Source organism: Lycium ferocissimum, chromosome 11 (assembly GCF_029784015.1).
Source record: "Lycium ferocissimum isolate CSIRO_LF1 chromosome 11, AGI_CSIRO_Lferr_CH_V1, whole genome shotgun sequence".
In the NCBI taxonomy this organism is placed as follows: Eukaryota; Viridiplantae; Streptophyta; class Magnoliopsida; order Solanales; family Solanaceae; genus Lycium; species Lycium ferocissimum.
Window position 1 is genome coordinate 40,272,588 of NC_081352.1, and position 16,123 is coordinate 40,288,710.

The 16,123-nt window shown below is 33.6% G+C and overlaps 1 protein-coding gene and 1 pseudogene across 1 annotated transcript; both read left to right on the top strand.

The window, feature by feature from the left end:
• Nucleotides 1-8,081: 8,081 nt before the first annotated feature.
• LOC132036820 (cytochrome P450 CYP72A219-like) lies at nt 8,082-14,064 on the top strand (annotated as a pseudogene).
• A 497-nt stretch (nt 14,065-14,561) lies between these two features.
• LOC132038330 (F-box protein At3g07870-like) lies at nt 14,562-15,581 on the top strand. The gene has a single exon (XM_059429011.1). It carries the CDS (start codon nt 14,562-14,564, stop codon nt 15,579-15,581), a length of 1,020 nt encoding a protein of 339 aa, XP_059284994.1.
• The last annotated feature ends 542 nt before the right edge of the window (nt 15,582-16,123 follow it).

The following is a 16,123-nucleotide window of genomic DNA, read 5'->3' on the forward strand; positions in this document are numbered from 1 at the left end:
GTTCTCAGCATCTTTCTCTCTCTCTAAAAGTATTGGATTGAAAGGAAAATTCTTAGTTGGCTTTCTTTAGAATAACGCGTATTTCCCTTTGTCCCCACACGTTTTCCTTTCTTTCTCTTCTCTGATCTCCTTTGCAAAATCCAGAAGAGCTTTTAGTAGAGTTTTTGACCCTTCTCTCTCTCTCTCTCTCTCTCTCTCTCTCTCTCTCTCTCTCTCTCTCCCCACCGTATGTACAGGACTCTTCGTTCCCTACTTCTTCTTCGTCTTCTTTGTCTTGTTGCTCGTATTCTTCATAGAAATTAAGTTCAGATCTCTGAGTATTTCTCAGATCGGAGTGTAATGGTGTTGTTGTGGCTCAAATCTACCCGGCGGTGATGGGAGTGAAAGTGGCGGTGATTTTTTTAATTTTCTGGTTGTTTTGTCATTTTCAGCAAGCATGGTCGGTGTTTTCTCGCAGCCGGTAATGCCAGATCCGATCGTTTTTCGGTGCCAGATTTGGAAAATAGTGTTTCTTTTATAAGTGTATTCATTAATTTTTTAGCATACAATGCAGTGTATTCATTAACTTTTTTGCATACGATGCAGTGTTTTAGGGTGTATTTTATTTCTTGTATTTCGTATTTGAGTGTATTCATTAATTTTTAGTGCAAAAATGTGTTTGAGGTGTATTTTTGTTTCTTGTATTTTGAAGGATATTTTTTTGTATACAACTAATTTTAAATATAATAAAGTGAATACAGTGTAAAAGTAGCTACAAATGAATACAGTTGAGTTGAATACATTTGACTTGGATTAAACTTAGTTGAATACATCTAACTTGAATACATTGGAATTTAATTTGAATACAGTGAAATATAATTTGAATACATCAAAATCTGACACAGCCAAATTTTTAATACAATTCGAATTTTGAATACAATCTACCGTAGCGCGCGAATACAATCTACTATAGCGCGCGTCTACTGTAGCTACGAAATGTAATTAGCTAAAGTGTAGCTATGCCTAAAAAATAACCCCTAAAATGTAGTCATTTATGTAAGTTTCCCCTAATTAAACTTTGGACCAATATGGCCATGGTGGGATAATTTGGAGTCCTTTCAAGTTCCACCCTTAGTTAGATGTCTTGGATTCGAGTTTCGGAAATAAAATAAATTCTGTTGGAAGTGGTGTCCCTATATTAGGCTCTATACTGCCTGATCTGAATTTAGTTAGACCCCAATACGAATATAGAACGCTGAATAGAAAACCGAAAAAACTGAACTTTGGGAGTTTGAAACGAACACGCAACGAAAAATATCATGTATGAACGCTCCACCCAAATCACTCTTCGTGGCTCGTAACACCACAATATATACATGGGTGTACGCAGGGCCGGAGCTAGGTAGCCTCCTCGGCAAAAAATTACACTACATATATAAGATTAAAATTATTTTTTATCTATATATAGTAGTTATTGAACCCCCTTGGCTTCTTCGTATATTAACTTCTTCATAAATTTGAACCCTCTAGATAAAAATTCTAGCTCCGCCACTGGATGTACGTAAGATTTTGCACAAAAAGCCATTGGTTCATTATCACTACTCTAACTTGTATGTGAACTTTTATTTGAATTTGTGGCAGTGAAAAAAAAGCTATACATCTTATCCAATTTGATATTTATCTGACAATATCTTTTATGTGGTGTTTATCTACCGTAACAATGATCATTTTTATTTATATCAATTCAATGGAATATTTATTTTTATATAATTTTCTTTCACTCAACCATATATAGTTACTCGGGGCATTTAAATATAAGTGACCTTTAAGTTTTAAAATTAAAGGGAGGTGATTCAAGTTTTAATTATTGAGTAGAGGTGATGATTTTTTATTAGTGATTAGGGGATTTTGAGCTCGCCTAACAGTTTTGTTTTTGACACTTTGACCCTCAACTTTATTTTTAGCACTTTGCCCTTAAGTTTTATTTTTAACACTTTGTCCCTCGCCCCCACCCCCTCCCTGCCCCACCCCTCCACCCCGCCCCTGCCCTTGCCCCCACCCCCCACCAAAAAAAAATGTTTTTTCGAAAAAGATTTTGAAAAGTTTTTTTTTGTTTTGTTTTTTTTGCACCAACCCCACCCCTTTGCCCCCGACCATGCCCTCCCCCTTGCACCCCACCCCCTTAAAAAAATATTTTTTTTTAAAAAAAATTTAAAAGTTTTTTTTTATTTTTTTGCACCACCCCCACCCATGCCCCCGACCACGCCCCCTCCCTTGCCTCCCACCCCCACCCCCATGCCCCACCAAAATAATATTAAAAAAAAAAAAAAAGATTTTTAAAAGTTTTTTTTTTTTTTTGCACAATCCCCACCCCCCGCCCCCGCCCCCCAACCCCCACCATGCCCCCCATGGCGCCCACCCCTAACCCCACCAAAAAAAATATTTTTTTAAAAAGATTTTTAAATTTTTTTTTTTTTTTTTTTTTTGCACCACCCCACCCCCCCCCTAGCCCCCATCCCCCCCCCCCCCAAAAAAAAAATATTTTTAAAAAATATTCTTAAAAGTTTTTTTTTTAATTTTTTTGCACCACTCACCCCCCACCCTCCCAAAAAAAATTAATTTTATTTTTTTAAAAAAAATTTGAAAAGTTTTTATTTTTGGTTTTTGGCACCATCCCCCTCCCCCTCACCCCCACCCCTACCTCCCAAAAAATTTAATTTATTTTTTTAAAAAAAGTTTTGAAAAGTTTTTTGTTTTGATTTTTTGCAAACCATCCCCCCCCCGCAAAAAAAATTAAAAATAATTTTTTTTTCCTTTGTTTTCTTACTCCACCCACCCACCCCAAAAAAAAATTGTTTTAAAAAAGTTTTAAATTTTTTTTTTTTTTTTTTTTTTTTTTTTGCACCACCCAAAAAAAAAAAAAAAAAAATCTTAAAAAGAAGTTTTGAATTAGAGAGAGATACCTCCTCCATATGTTGATCCTAGCAAACCCGAAAAAAGGTGGACAAAGAGGAGGCGTGGAATCGGGGAATCATTGCGAACGAGAAAAAACAAATGCTCCTTATGCAAAACAGTTGGCACAAAAAACAACATGTCCAAACCGAAATGCTCCATAGTTGTTAATTGCCTTTGTGTTGTAATAATAGTTATTTGTTGGAACTTTATTACATTTTAATGTTGTTCTTTTTTAGAATGATAATTTCTGTTCTTGGTGTTTGTGAACTTGGTTTATATGATATGTTGATCGTGTTCAATCACAAATGTGTGTATTCTTGTTAATAAATTGCTGAACAATTTCCAACAACTAATGATTCTGTTGCAACAGTTCTTAACTTGTTGTGTTTTATCCAATAAGTAATAGGACTTATTGCATCAACTAGTATCTTGTTGGATTTTATCCAACTGCTAAAAGATTTTCAACAAATAAGCAATCTGTTGCAACAACTGACAGGCCTTGTTGCAGCAACTAAGTTGCATTTTGGGGTTTTTTCAACAAGTGGAGTGACTTGTTGCAGAAACTGGGTAACTTGTTGTGTTTATCCAACAAGAGTAAGAACTTGTTCAACAACTATGTCACTTGCTGCAACAGATACTACACTTGCTGCAACAGATATTACAGTAGTTGCAACAGATACTACTTGATTCACCCATATTTAGTGATCAACAAAGGGAAATCAATGATATTTAGTGATAAATAAAGGAAATCAACGATATGTAGTGATCAATTTATAATACTTAATCAATTTGATGGTATTTTGAGTCAGGAAAGATGATCTACTAAGTCAGTATGCACTAAATCCAATGATCATTAGAGTGAATTGATATCAACTACTTGATTCACCCATATTTAGTGATAAACAAATGAAATCAATGATATTTAGTGATGAATATATAATACTTAATCAATTTGATGGTATTTTGGGTCATGAAAGATGATCTACTAAGTCAGTATGCACTGTGAACTACTTGATTCACCCATAGTTAATGATAAACAAAGGAAATCAACGATATTTAGTGATCAGTGTATATACTTAATCAAATTGATGTATTTTGAGTCAGGAAATATGATATACTAAGTCAGTATGCACTAAATCGAGTTATCATTAGAGTGAATTGATGTGAACTACTTAATTCACACATATTTAGTGATAAACAAAGGAAATCAACGATATCTAGTGATCAATGTATAATACTTAATCAATTTGATGTATTTTGAGCAGGAAAGATGATCTACTAAGTCAGTATGCACTAAATCGAGTGATCATTAGAGTAATTTGATGCAAACTACTTGATTCACCCATATTTAGTGTTAAACAAAGGAAATAAATGGTATTTAGTGATGAATATTTATATCTACTAATATCCTTAATGGATTAGATAGTAATTTCATGGATTAGATGGGCAATTCTAAGTGTATTCTTCCTAAATCGAGTGATCATTAGAGTGTTTTGATGTGAAGTACTTAATTCAACCATATTTAGTGATAAACAAATGAATTCAATGTTATTCAGTATAAACAAAGGAGTTCAATGTGATCAATATCGTGAATATGTTGCAACAATAGAGGAGTTGTTGCAACAACATATGAGATCGTTGCAACATATGAGATATTTGCTGCAACATATAAGTAAGTTGTTGCAACATATGAGATATTTGCTGCAACATATAAGTAAGTTGTTGCAACATATGAGATACCTGTTGCAACATATGAGTAAGTTGTTGCAACATATGAGATATCTGCTGCAACATATAAGTAAGTTGTCGCAATAATTCAAATCTGTTGCAACAACTAAGCAACTTGCTTAAACATCTGATCCATCTGTTAAAACAGATTAATAACTTGTTGCAACTTCTTCAACAAGTGTATGATCTGTTGCAACAATTAACTCATATGTTGCGACAAATTTTTCAGTTTTTGCAATAATTTAAGCCATTGTTTGATTTTTTACAACAAGGTGAATAATTTGTTGCAACAACTAATTAACTTGTTTAAAAAGATTAGTAACTTGTTGAAACAGATTAGTAACTTGTTAAAACAAATTAGTAACTTATTGCAACTTCTTTAACAACTGCATGCATCTGTTGCAATAATTAGTAAGCAAAATAAATAAGTTCATAAAGTAAATTGTTACAGCCCACCTTGGTTGCAAATACCACAACTAATCAAAATAAATAATTTCATAAACATCATTCACAAATAACATAAAGGACAAAAAAAATATATAGAAATTGTTCAACAACAACCTTGGCTCCAAATACCACAACTTAAGTAATAATTTGTTCAGCAACTGCCTTCTAAGGTGGAGCAGATTTCCTTGATCTACTCCATCTCCTTTATTTCCATCATTAGTTACTTCATCTTCTAGTTCTTCTTCACTTTCTTCATTTGTATCTACTGCTTCTTTGCTCTGTTCTTCATCTCTTTCTAAGGATTAATTGTCAGTTTGGCTATTCAATTTGACTATATCTTTCCTCAACATTTGCTGATTCATAAATAAATTGTCTACTTGTTGCAACACGTGTAGAAATTATTGCAACAACTACAAATCTGTTGGATATCTTCTACAAACAGAACCAAATAACTGAAGCTATGTCCAACAGATTTGTAGTTGTTGCAACAGATTGTTACTTGTTGCAACAAGTGTAGATTTTGTTGCAATAACTACAAATCGTTAGATATCTTCTACCGAACGAACCAAATAACTTAAGCTATGTCCAATAGATTTGTAGTTGTTGTAATAGATTGTCTACTTGTTGCAACAAGTGTAGCGCTTGTTCCAACAACTACAAATCAGTAGGATAAAAAAAATTATAGTTGTTGCAAAGATTGACTTGTGCAACAACTACTTGTTACAACAAGTGTAGAACTTGTTGCAACAACTACAACAAATTAGATATCTTTTACAAAAAGCAAATACGAAGCTATGTCCAACAGTTAGTGAGTCGTTGCAACAGATTGTCTACTTGTTGCAAAAAGTGTAGAACTTGTCAGAATAACTACAAAACTTTGGTTATCTTCTACAAATAGAATCAAAGAAATACCAGGACAAGAATAAAAAAACTATTTGTTAGATATATTTTTCTAAACCCTGAACCATACCATACAACAACAGAAAAACCATCTATTCACTACAAACCTTTTCTAAACCCAAAAAAAAAAAAAAAAAAAAAAAATTCAAAACTTCCTTTCAAGATTTGTTTTGGAGGGGGATGGGGTGGGGGGGGAGCAAAAAACCAAAAATAGAAACTTTTCAATACTTTTTTTTAAAACAATTTTTTTTTTTTTTGGGTGGGTGGGGGAAGTAAGAAACCAAAAAAAAAAAAAAAAATCAAAACTTCATTTTGTTGTGGGTGGGGGAAGTAAGAAACAAAAAAAAAATTCAAAACTTCTTTTCAAGAAAAAATATTTTTTTGGGGGGGTTGGGGGGGGGAGGGGGGTTGGTGGTGCAAAAAAATAAAAAAAATTCAATACTTCTATTTTTAAAACAAATTTTTTTTTTTGGAAGGGTGAGGGGTGCAAAAAAACAAAAAGAAAAACTTTTCGGGGAGGTATGGGAGGAGGAGGAGTGGGGATCAGTAAAAAAAAATCAAATTTTTTTTGGGGATGGGGTGTGTGGGTGTGGGGGGGTTGCTAGTGAAAAAGCAAATAAAATAACAAAACTTTAAAAAAAAAAAAAAAAAATCAAAACTAAAAAAAAAACTTTTTAAAAAAAATTGGGGGTGGGGAGGGAGGGGGTGAAATCGCGGGCCGAGGGTTGGGAGGAGGAAGGGGGAGGGTGAAAAAACAAATAAAGAAATTAAAAAAATTTTAAAACAAAATTTTTTTAAAAAAAAAAAAAATTGGCCGGGGGTTTGGGGGGGGGGGGGGGGGTGGGGGTGGAGGAGGAGGATTTGTCTTTGTGAAAAGCAAATAAAAAATATCAAAACTTTTCTTTAAAAAAAAAAAAATTTTTGGTGGGGGGGGGGGGGGGGGCGGCGAGGGGTGGGGGTCATGGAGGGATGGGAGGAGGAGAGGGGGCTAGGGTTTTTTTTTTAGATTAAGTTGGGATCTTTTTGTATTTTATAAAAGATTAAGAAGTTTGAAAAAAATACATTTTGGACCCAATCTTCTTAATCCCAAATTTAATTGAGTTTTGATTTGATGTGGTCCCCACAAGTCACATATACTAATTTACCCAATCTTCTTAATCCCAAATTTAATTGAGTTTTGATTTGATGTGGTACCCACAAGTCGCCTATACTAATTTCACAACTAAAAAGTCACCTTTAGTTAAATCTTCCTAGTTACTCTCTTTATCTCAATTCATGTAAACCTATTTTTTTAGTCTATTTAGAAAAGTATGACTCCTTTATAAATTTGAAAATAATCTAACTTAAACTTTTAATTCTTTATTTTAAAATATTATGTACTTCCCCCGTTCCAATTTATGTGATACATTTTTCTTTTTTAAAAAAAAAAAAAAAAAAAAAAGATACATTTCAATATTTAGAAATAATTCAATTTAAATTTTCTCTTTACCCTTAATGAAATGATTTCCAGGCATACACAAATCTGTAGCTTGTTTTAGATCATTACCCTCCATACATTTATGTTGAGTAACTATTTTTAGCTAAACGTCTGTAGCATATGACATCCTTTCTAGACGGCTGTGATGTAATTAACTTTTACGATCAATTTGGTATACATATATAAAAAAAAATGATTTACATTTATATTGATACTTTTGGCTTAACGACACCCTTTGTAGAAGGTTGTGATGCAATTAATTTTTACGATCAATTTGGTATATATAATAAAAAATAAAAAACATTTACATTTATATTGATATTTTTGGCTAAACGTATGTAGCATATGACACTCTTTCTGGAAGGTTTAAGTCTTTGCCACTTCATCTGTATATATGTGTCTTTCTTTCTGGTAGGTAAGCCAAAAAAAGAAGTTAATTGTGGTGGAAATCAAGTGTTTTCTTGTCGTATCCACTTCATCTGTATATATGTGTCTTTCTTTCTTGTAGGTAAGCCAAAAAGAGAAGTTAATTGTGGTGGAAATCAAGAGTTTTCTTGTCGTATTCAATTGATTAATTAAAGGGCCACATTTCACCTAAGTACTTGTGCATATGTGTGAAATATGTATATATAACGCAGTAAGTTTCTTAGGTAAAAATAAAGTAATGGAGATTGCTTATTACCTAGTGTCATTTTTATTTGCTGTTACCTTAGTAATATATGCATGGAGGTTGTTGAATTGGGCATGGTTTAGGCCAAGGAAACTGGAGAATTGCCTCAGAAAACAAGGTCTCAATGGGAACTCTTACAAATTAATTTTTGGAGACCTCAAAGAGTTGTCCAAAAGTATACAAGATGCCAAGTCCAAACCATTGAATGTCTCTGATGATGACATTGCACACAGAATTCTTCCCTATTTCGTTGAAACAATCAAGAAATACGGTAAGTTTTTTTTTTTTTTTTTTTTTTTTTCCTTCTTTTTTTGTTGTTTCCCATATGGTTTTTTGGACACATTTTGGTGTTCTGATTAATAATACGAGCTCGGAGTCCTATTTGAAGTAAAGTTCTTCCTACCAAAGTTGACTCCATTTTCAGGCTCGAATTCAATATTTCTATTAAGAATGCAGGGGTAGCCAAGCGAGAATTTCTATTAAGAATGGAGGGGTAGCCAATCTCTCGCTAAATAACTCGTAGCTAATAGTATTTTTGATAATCCGTGCTAATCAGTTGCTAAATAAGAATAGTCATCGATTTTTCCTCCCTCCGTCCCAATTATGTGGCACTTTTCGTTTACTCGAGAGTCAATTTGACTAATATTTATAGCTAACTAGATTGGATTAGATCAATTCAAAAATTTAGAATTAATTTTAGATATTAAAAAATTGTAGGAAAAATATTATAGGTTGCAATTGTTCTATGTCAATATGATGAAAAAATATATTTTAAAATGTTGATCTAAGTTCATATAATTTGAATTTCGAAAAGAAAGAAGTGTCACATAATCTGAAACAGAGGGAGTAACTTTTAGCACAAAAATTATCCGACGCTAGTTCCTATTTTTTTTTTTTTTTTTACGGTGCACTTACCAACCCGCCACAACTTTTGGTGGGGCTAAGTTTTCAATACTTTAACGGATATAAGAAAATGTTGAGCTAAGAATTTTGAACTTGCAATATTTTACAGGTAAAAACTTCTTTAAATGGGTTGGTCCGAAGCCTATGGTATTTATAAGGGACCCTGAGTTAATAAGGGATGTGTTTACTAAACATCCTGTCTACCAAAAGCCACAATCAACTCCTCTGACCAGGTTACTGGCAGGAGGACTTATAAGCTACGAAGAGGATAAATGGGCAAAGAACAGAAAAATCCTCAATCCTGCTTTCCATATGGAGAAGATAAAGGTACTCTTCATTCCTTCCTCTCCCAACTAAAATGTTGTAAGATATAAATTTAATCAAGTAAATAAAAGTGCGTCATTATTAATCATATAAGCTTTTAAATGAAATAGATAGTTGCGCACTCAAACTAAGGAAATTATGTAGCAAAGTCACTTTGTTTTATTTTGTATCATAAGTCACTAAGCTTATGTGCTATATTTTAGAAAATCACTATTGCTTGATTGTGAACCAAGATTAGCTGGAAATCCTTGTTATTGCCGGATTGTGAACTAAGATTTGTATAAATATGGTAGAATAGGCAGAGAATTTAGATTCAGATTTTGTCGCCACTCTAACGCATAAGATATTTCCATTGAGGGGCCGGACTAGGGGGCCGAAGGAGGTTCATCTGAATCCTCTTCGTTGAAAAATTATGCTGTATGTATAGGGTCAAAGGTATTTTTCTATATATACTAGACGGCGTATACCAGTGCTGCGCATGGACCTAATACTTTGGATTATAGTGTATCTATGTGTATGTAGTTATGTTTGGGTAGTGATAATATATATACACACACACACTATGTTCAAAACACGATTAATATAACATTGTAGTTTGTGCTCCGTATCCAAAACTTTATTATATTAGTGTTTGCTACGAATATAAAGTTGGCAAAAATTTATTAATACTTTTTAAAAGAGAAGACTTGTTTAAAAGGAAACTATTTTCCTCTCTTTGAGATAAAACAATAGCAATATTTAAGCATGAGTTGATACTTACAATTTTAGTTCGATTAATTTAAAGGTGTAAAATATTCTATTGTTAATGTATGTAGATTGGACCTAAACAATACTTATTATTTTTTATCAAATTTTGATTTGGATAATTCTAATTCAAATTATTAAATTAATTTTATATGTTTAAAATGAAACAAACTAGAAATTTGATTTTCTATTTAAACGAAGAACTACTATTTTTTAATTTTTGGTAAATATTCTTGGTTTAGCTCATTTTACTTGTCATGTTGTCTTTTGCACGGTTTTTTAAGGAAACGTCAATTAGAATTAGAATTTGACTAATTTACCTTATTAATTATTTGATCTCCATTTAATATTTTTTTTTACGACATTAATCTCTATTCACATTTATTAGAGTAAGGAAAAAAATGAAAAAGTAATTAAATTCTATCTTATTTTAAAATACAAATATTTTAAGTATATTTATTTTAGTAAACATAACAAATAAATGACATGGCGGAATAGCAAATACAATAGTTAAATATCCAGATTAGATCTCAGGCTAATATAAGAAAGAAAAGGAAATTGTATGGTTTGGCTACTTAACCTTTTGAAGAAAAGCAATAATATGGGGTACATGTTTTTTGCTGTACAATAATTTCATTTGCTCCACTAATGGGTTGATACGCATGTGGCAATAAATCCACCATTATTGACTTAATGGGGATACTTTGGGAATTACATAAATATTTTTTAATTTTTTAATGTTGTACAATAATTTCATTTGCTCCACTAATGGGTTGATACGCATGTGGCAATAAATCCACCATTATTGACTTAATGGGGATACTTTGGGAATTACATAAATATTTTTTGATTTTTTAATATGGGGTGCACGTTTTTTTTTTTTTTTTTTTTTGACATTTTTTTTTTTTTAATATATTGCTTGATTTTTTTTGACTTTTTTTTTTTTTTTTTTTAATATGGGTTCACTTTTTTTTTTTTTTTTTTTTAATATTTTTGGTGTTTTTAGTATGGGGCCGACCTGATTTTTTTTTAAAAAAATATTTTTGGTGTTTTTAGTATGGGGCTCACCTGATTTTTTTTTTTTAAATGATGACTGACAACGAAGCATGGGTTTAACCCATGCTTCTATATAGTAGTAATACTAGATGTTGATTCTCCTTGTATCTTAGTTCTCCACCATTGCTGACGTGTTTGACGTATGAGGAAAAAGATCAGGCTTACACGTGACATGTTGAAGATATAACTGAAGTATTAACAATTTAAGCTTTTAAATAAGATCGTCACACAATTCAATACAAAACATCTCCAAGGCAGTACAGAAGAAAGTATATCGGCTTGTATTGATATTTTAAATTCATTATATCAACTCTGCTTTCTTTCTGTTTTCATTTTCATTTTTTCCCCTCTCTAGCTTGCAAATATAGCCCAAGTTTTCAGGGGAGAAAATTTCTAAAAGATATAGTTGGTTTGTACCGATGAATGGTTCACAAATGTGCAGCATATGCTTCCAGCATTTCATTTGAGCTGCAGTGAGATGGTGAGCCAATGGGAGGAGGCTGTCTCAGTTAAAGGATTCTGTGAAATCGATATATGGCCTTTCCTTCAAAGATTGAGTAGTGATGCGATTTCTCGCACAGCCTTTGGGAGCAATTATGAAGAAGGGCGAAAGATATTTGAGCTTCAAAAGGAACAAGCTGAGCATTTCATTGAAGTTTCTCGCACGTTATATATTCCAGGATGGAGGTAATAAAAAGTCATTTTTCTCGAGTTTGGGTTTAAGTTATGTATATTGACAAGTATATATCTTTTAGGCTAAGGTACCTCTCTACGAAAAAACAAGAATTCTGTTCTAAAGTTCTTCACTAGTCCGTCGCTAAATAGCCCATAGCTGACATATTTTTTTGATAATCTGCCATTAAATAGAATTAGCAATGAATACTTGTTGTTTAGAGCAGAAGTTGTCCGTTGCTAATTCCTATTTTTTGTTTTTTTTTTTTTTTGGGTAGTGCCTGCAATAACAAGTTAACGCACACTAATAGAGTTAAAATTCTTTTCGAGTGTATATAACTTAAACCCTTCTTTCCCACATCTATGTCCAAATAGTATCAGCAAAAGAAGTCAAAATGGCGATTACTTGTGATATACATATTCTTGATACTTAAATTGACTTACAGGTTTTTGCCAACCAAGAGAAATAGAAGGATGAAGGAGATTGGGAAAGAAGTTCAAGCAACAATTAGGGGAATCATTGATAAAAGAGTGAAGGCAATGAAAGCAGGGGAGGCCAATACTAGTGACTTATTAGGCATATTGTTGGAATCCAACTTTAAGGAAATTGAACAACATGGTAACAAGGATTCTGGCATGACTATTAAAGAGGTCATTGAGGAGTGTAAATTGTTCTATTTTGCTGGGCAAGAGACCACCTCTGTTTTGCTTGTATGGACTATGGTTTTGTTGCGTGTATCCAGACTGGCAAGCTCGTGCTAGAGAAGAGGCTTTGCAAGTGTTTGGTGATGGCATGCCAGAATTTGAGGGACTAAATCGCTTGAAAATTGTAAGTTATTTTAGAGCTTTACCTTCTTTCTAATTTCAATATCTCCACGACATATGGCGCCACTTCTATTTTGTGGCGGACTGAGGACTTATACTTGATGAGTTCAATGTTTAAAGTTCTTCGCACTAAATTCATTGTGTTTTTGAAATTAGACGTCAGGATATTTTTTGAAATTTTAGCACTTCCTCTTCTATCCCAATTTCTGTGTCATATTTTCTTTTTTAGTATGTTCGATATTTAGAAACAAATTGATTTGTTCTCATTTTTACCTGTAATGAGATAATTTATTCTTGAAATGGTTCTTGAGAGTTCTTTGGAAATCTACTGATTTCAACGGAAAGGGGAGTTAATACATGGATTATATTGTGGAATCCATCATAGATTATATTGTGGAATCCATCATAGACATACCATATCGTCTACTCACCTTTGAGAATAGAAATGTATATTGGTTTATTTTAGACCATAAATTTCAAAAAAAAATCTTTTCTTTTATTAAATTTTGTGACCAGTCACACAGCGACACTGCACCACATCAATTGGGATGAAAGGGGTTGTTTTGTGTGTGTGTGTGTGTGTTCTATGCAAATTAAATCATTGGATACAGTTGAACCCGTCGAACTTAGCTAGCTAAAGCTCCATCAGCCTCTGGTTGTATGTTTTTGATTTCTTTATTACTATGTTAATTCAACGCTAAACTCTTTTTAATCATAGGTGACAATGATTTTAAACGAGTCGTTAAGGCTATATCCACCAGTTGGAGCGCTTGAGCGACGTATTGCAACCAATACCAAGCTAGGAGAACTAAGTTTACCAGCTGGAGTGACGCTCTCAATTCCAATAATTTTAGTGCATCATGACAAGGAAATATGGGGCGAAGATGCGAAAGAGTTCAAGCGTAGAGATTCAGTGAAGGCGTTTCAAAGGCAACAAAGGGCCGAATGACATTTTTCCCATTTGGTGCAGGACCTCGGATATGCATTGGACTAAACTTTGCAATGATAGAAGTGAAGATGGCTTTGGCTATGATTCTACAACGCTTCTCCTTCGAGCTATCTCCTTCTTACACACATGCTCCGCAGTCTGTAATAACAATGCAACCCCAATATGGAGCTCCTCTTATATTGCACAGGTTGTAAGTGTAGGGACTTGCATGAATTTCCTTAGTGGATGAATACCTATGTTAAGCAAGCATAAGTAGAAATATGTTGCAGCTCTTGCCTCTGCTTTCTTGCTATCAGAGGCTAGATTATTCGATTACGTTATTGTCTATGTGGAAAACTCCCTTTACCGATACCAAGGAGAAGCATGAGTGAGACCAATAGGGCACTGCTCTCCACCTGTATTAACAATATCAATGTTAAAGAATTTTCCTAACAAGGCTTTGTCTGATCTTTTTTTAATAGTCAATGTTGAAGAATTTGACAGAGATAATGTAGACCGGTGCGGTTTGAGAGTTAATAATATTCTTTTAAAAAACTTCGAAAACCTGGCAGCAAGTAAGACAATGAATTTTGTTTTTTCTTTCCGAAATATTAGGAGTATTTATTAGAAGAAACAATAATACAAGATTTGTAAATACTGTTAAATATGGATCTACATTCCTTATGTGGTGAGGATTAATTAGGAAAAGTCTGTTTCCTAGAAGGAAAGAAATTTTATGGCACGTTGATTTCTTTCTCTAAAAGTTAGCAGGCTTTCGTTTTTATTTAATATCCTATATCTCTTGTTTTCCTTAAATTTTACTCCTATTTAAGTTAACCCCTAGTATTTTTCTTCCAAAATCTGAAAAAACTTGGAAGTTTAATAGGGTAACATTACCGCATCCCTTTCACGCTGAAAACCAGAGGAAAAAGTATCAAACACCAAAACAGCTAATGGCAGATCATCTAACCTACGACATTATTGTCATTATTCTCTCAAATTTACCAGTGAAATCCCTCTTACGATTCAAGTGTGTTTCTAAGTCGTGGTGCTGTTGGATTTCAAATCCAAATTTCCAGCGTCGGAAGCAGGGACAAGAAGGGGCCATCACGATGTTGTATAAAAGTTCAACGTCGAGAAAGAGCTCTAGACGGCCCTCCTTCAGCTTCATGAACAAACAACTCACTTCAGAAAATCTCAGTTGTCCTTTAAGGAAAAGGCGTGGCATTAAATATTGTACACTTTTGGGTTCTTGTCACGGTCTTATACTTTTTAATGTAAACAAGCATATTTACTTGTGGAATCCTGCCACTCGATTTTGCACCAAAGTTCTTGAGCTTTACCACTACAGATGGGATAATCTTGTTACGCGTGGAGGACTTTGTTTTGACTCCTCCAAGAATGATTACAAGGCTGTGATGTTTATATACGATGGGGGTCCCTCAGAGTGGGATCAGTTTGTTGCAATTGCTAGTCTTAAAGGCAAAAAATGGAGGCAACTCAAATTCGCTTATGATATCATTTCAGTCCGTGATGGGATTACATTGCATGGACGTCTTCACTACAGGGTAAGGGACAAAAAATCCGTTCCACATGAAAGTACTGGGGACCGTTTTCATCATGACAAAGTAATATATTTTGATCCCATCTCTGAAAAGTTCCATATGTTGCCCATCCCTGAGCCTGATCAAGAAGAGAAAGAGAATATTGTCGCTGGTTTAGGAGTTTTAAATGAATGTCTTTGCATGACTCGTTTGAAACATGATGGGGGTCTTGAGATATTGGTCATGAAGGAATATGGAATTAAGGAACCATGGAAATCCTTATTTTTCATAAAGAAATTAGAAATATATCATTATGGGTTTGGGTTTGTAGCGCCTTTTTCCGTGACAGAGAATGGAAAATTTGCTTTGATAATAGATCAAATTGAACGTAGAGTTGCTATATACAATCCGAAGAATGATAATATGTGAGATATCGTGGTGGCAGATGCGGATAGATCTACCATTACGTATATGGAGAGCTTGATATCGCCCAAGGGATACTACTAGTGTGAGAAGTGGCACAAAAAGTACTTTGGAAGAAGAAAGCAACGTTATTTTTGGAATAATAGGTTCTGAATCCCAATTTCTAGCAACAAATCACAGATATCTACTGCTTACAACAATATACCCAGTGTCACATCTGCTGCATATATATTATTTTAAAATACTGTGTGACATATCATGGTAATACTTGTTTTGCGAGCTCAGGAGCTTTTGGGATTTTTACAGGACATGGCACAAATTTAGTACTATATTTTCTTGACAGGAACTTTTTGGTTGCCCTTTTCTACACAAATAGGGTGATGCCTTGGTTGTGGGGAGCTTATTTTGTTTTTGCACTTTTATGTGTTGGGGTACTAGCTACGGAAAAGGGCCAAATATACCCCTGTACTATCGGAAAAGGGCCAAAATACCCCTCGTTATACTTTGGGTCCAAATATACCTCTGTCGTTATATTTTGAGTCCAAATA

Excerpts from the sequence above, each read along its gene's own strand:
- LOC132038330 (XM_059429011.1), top strand. The coding sequence starts at position 14,562 with ATGGCAGATCATCTAACCTACGACATTATTGTCATTATTCTCTCAAAT.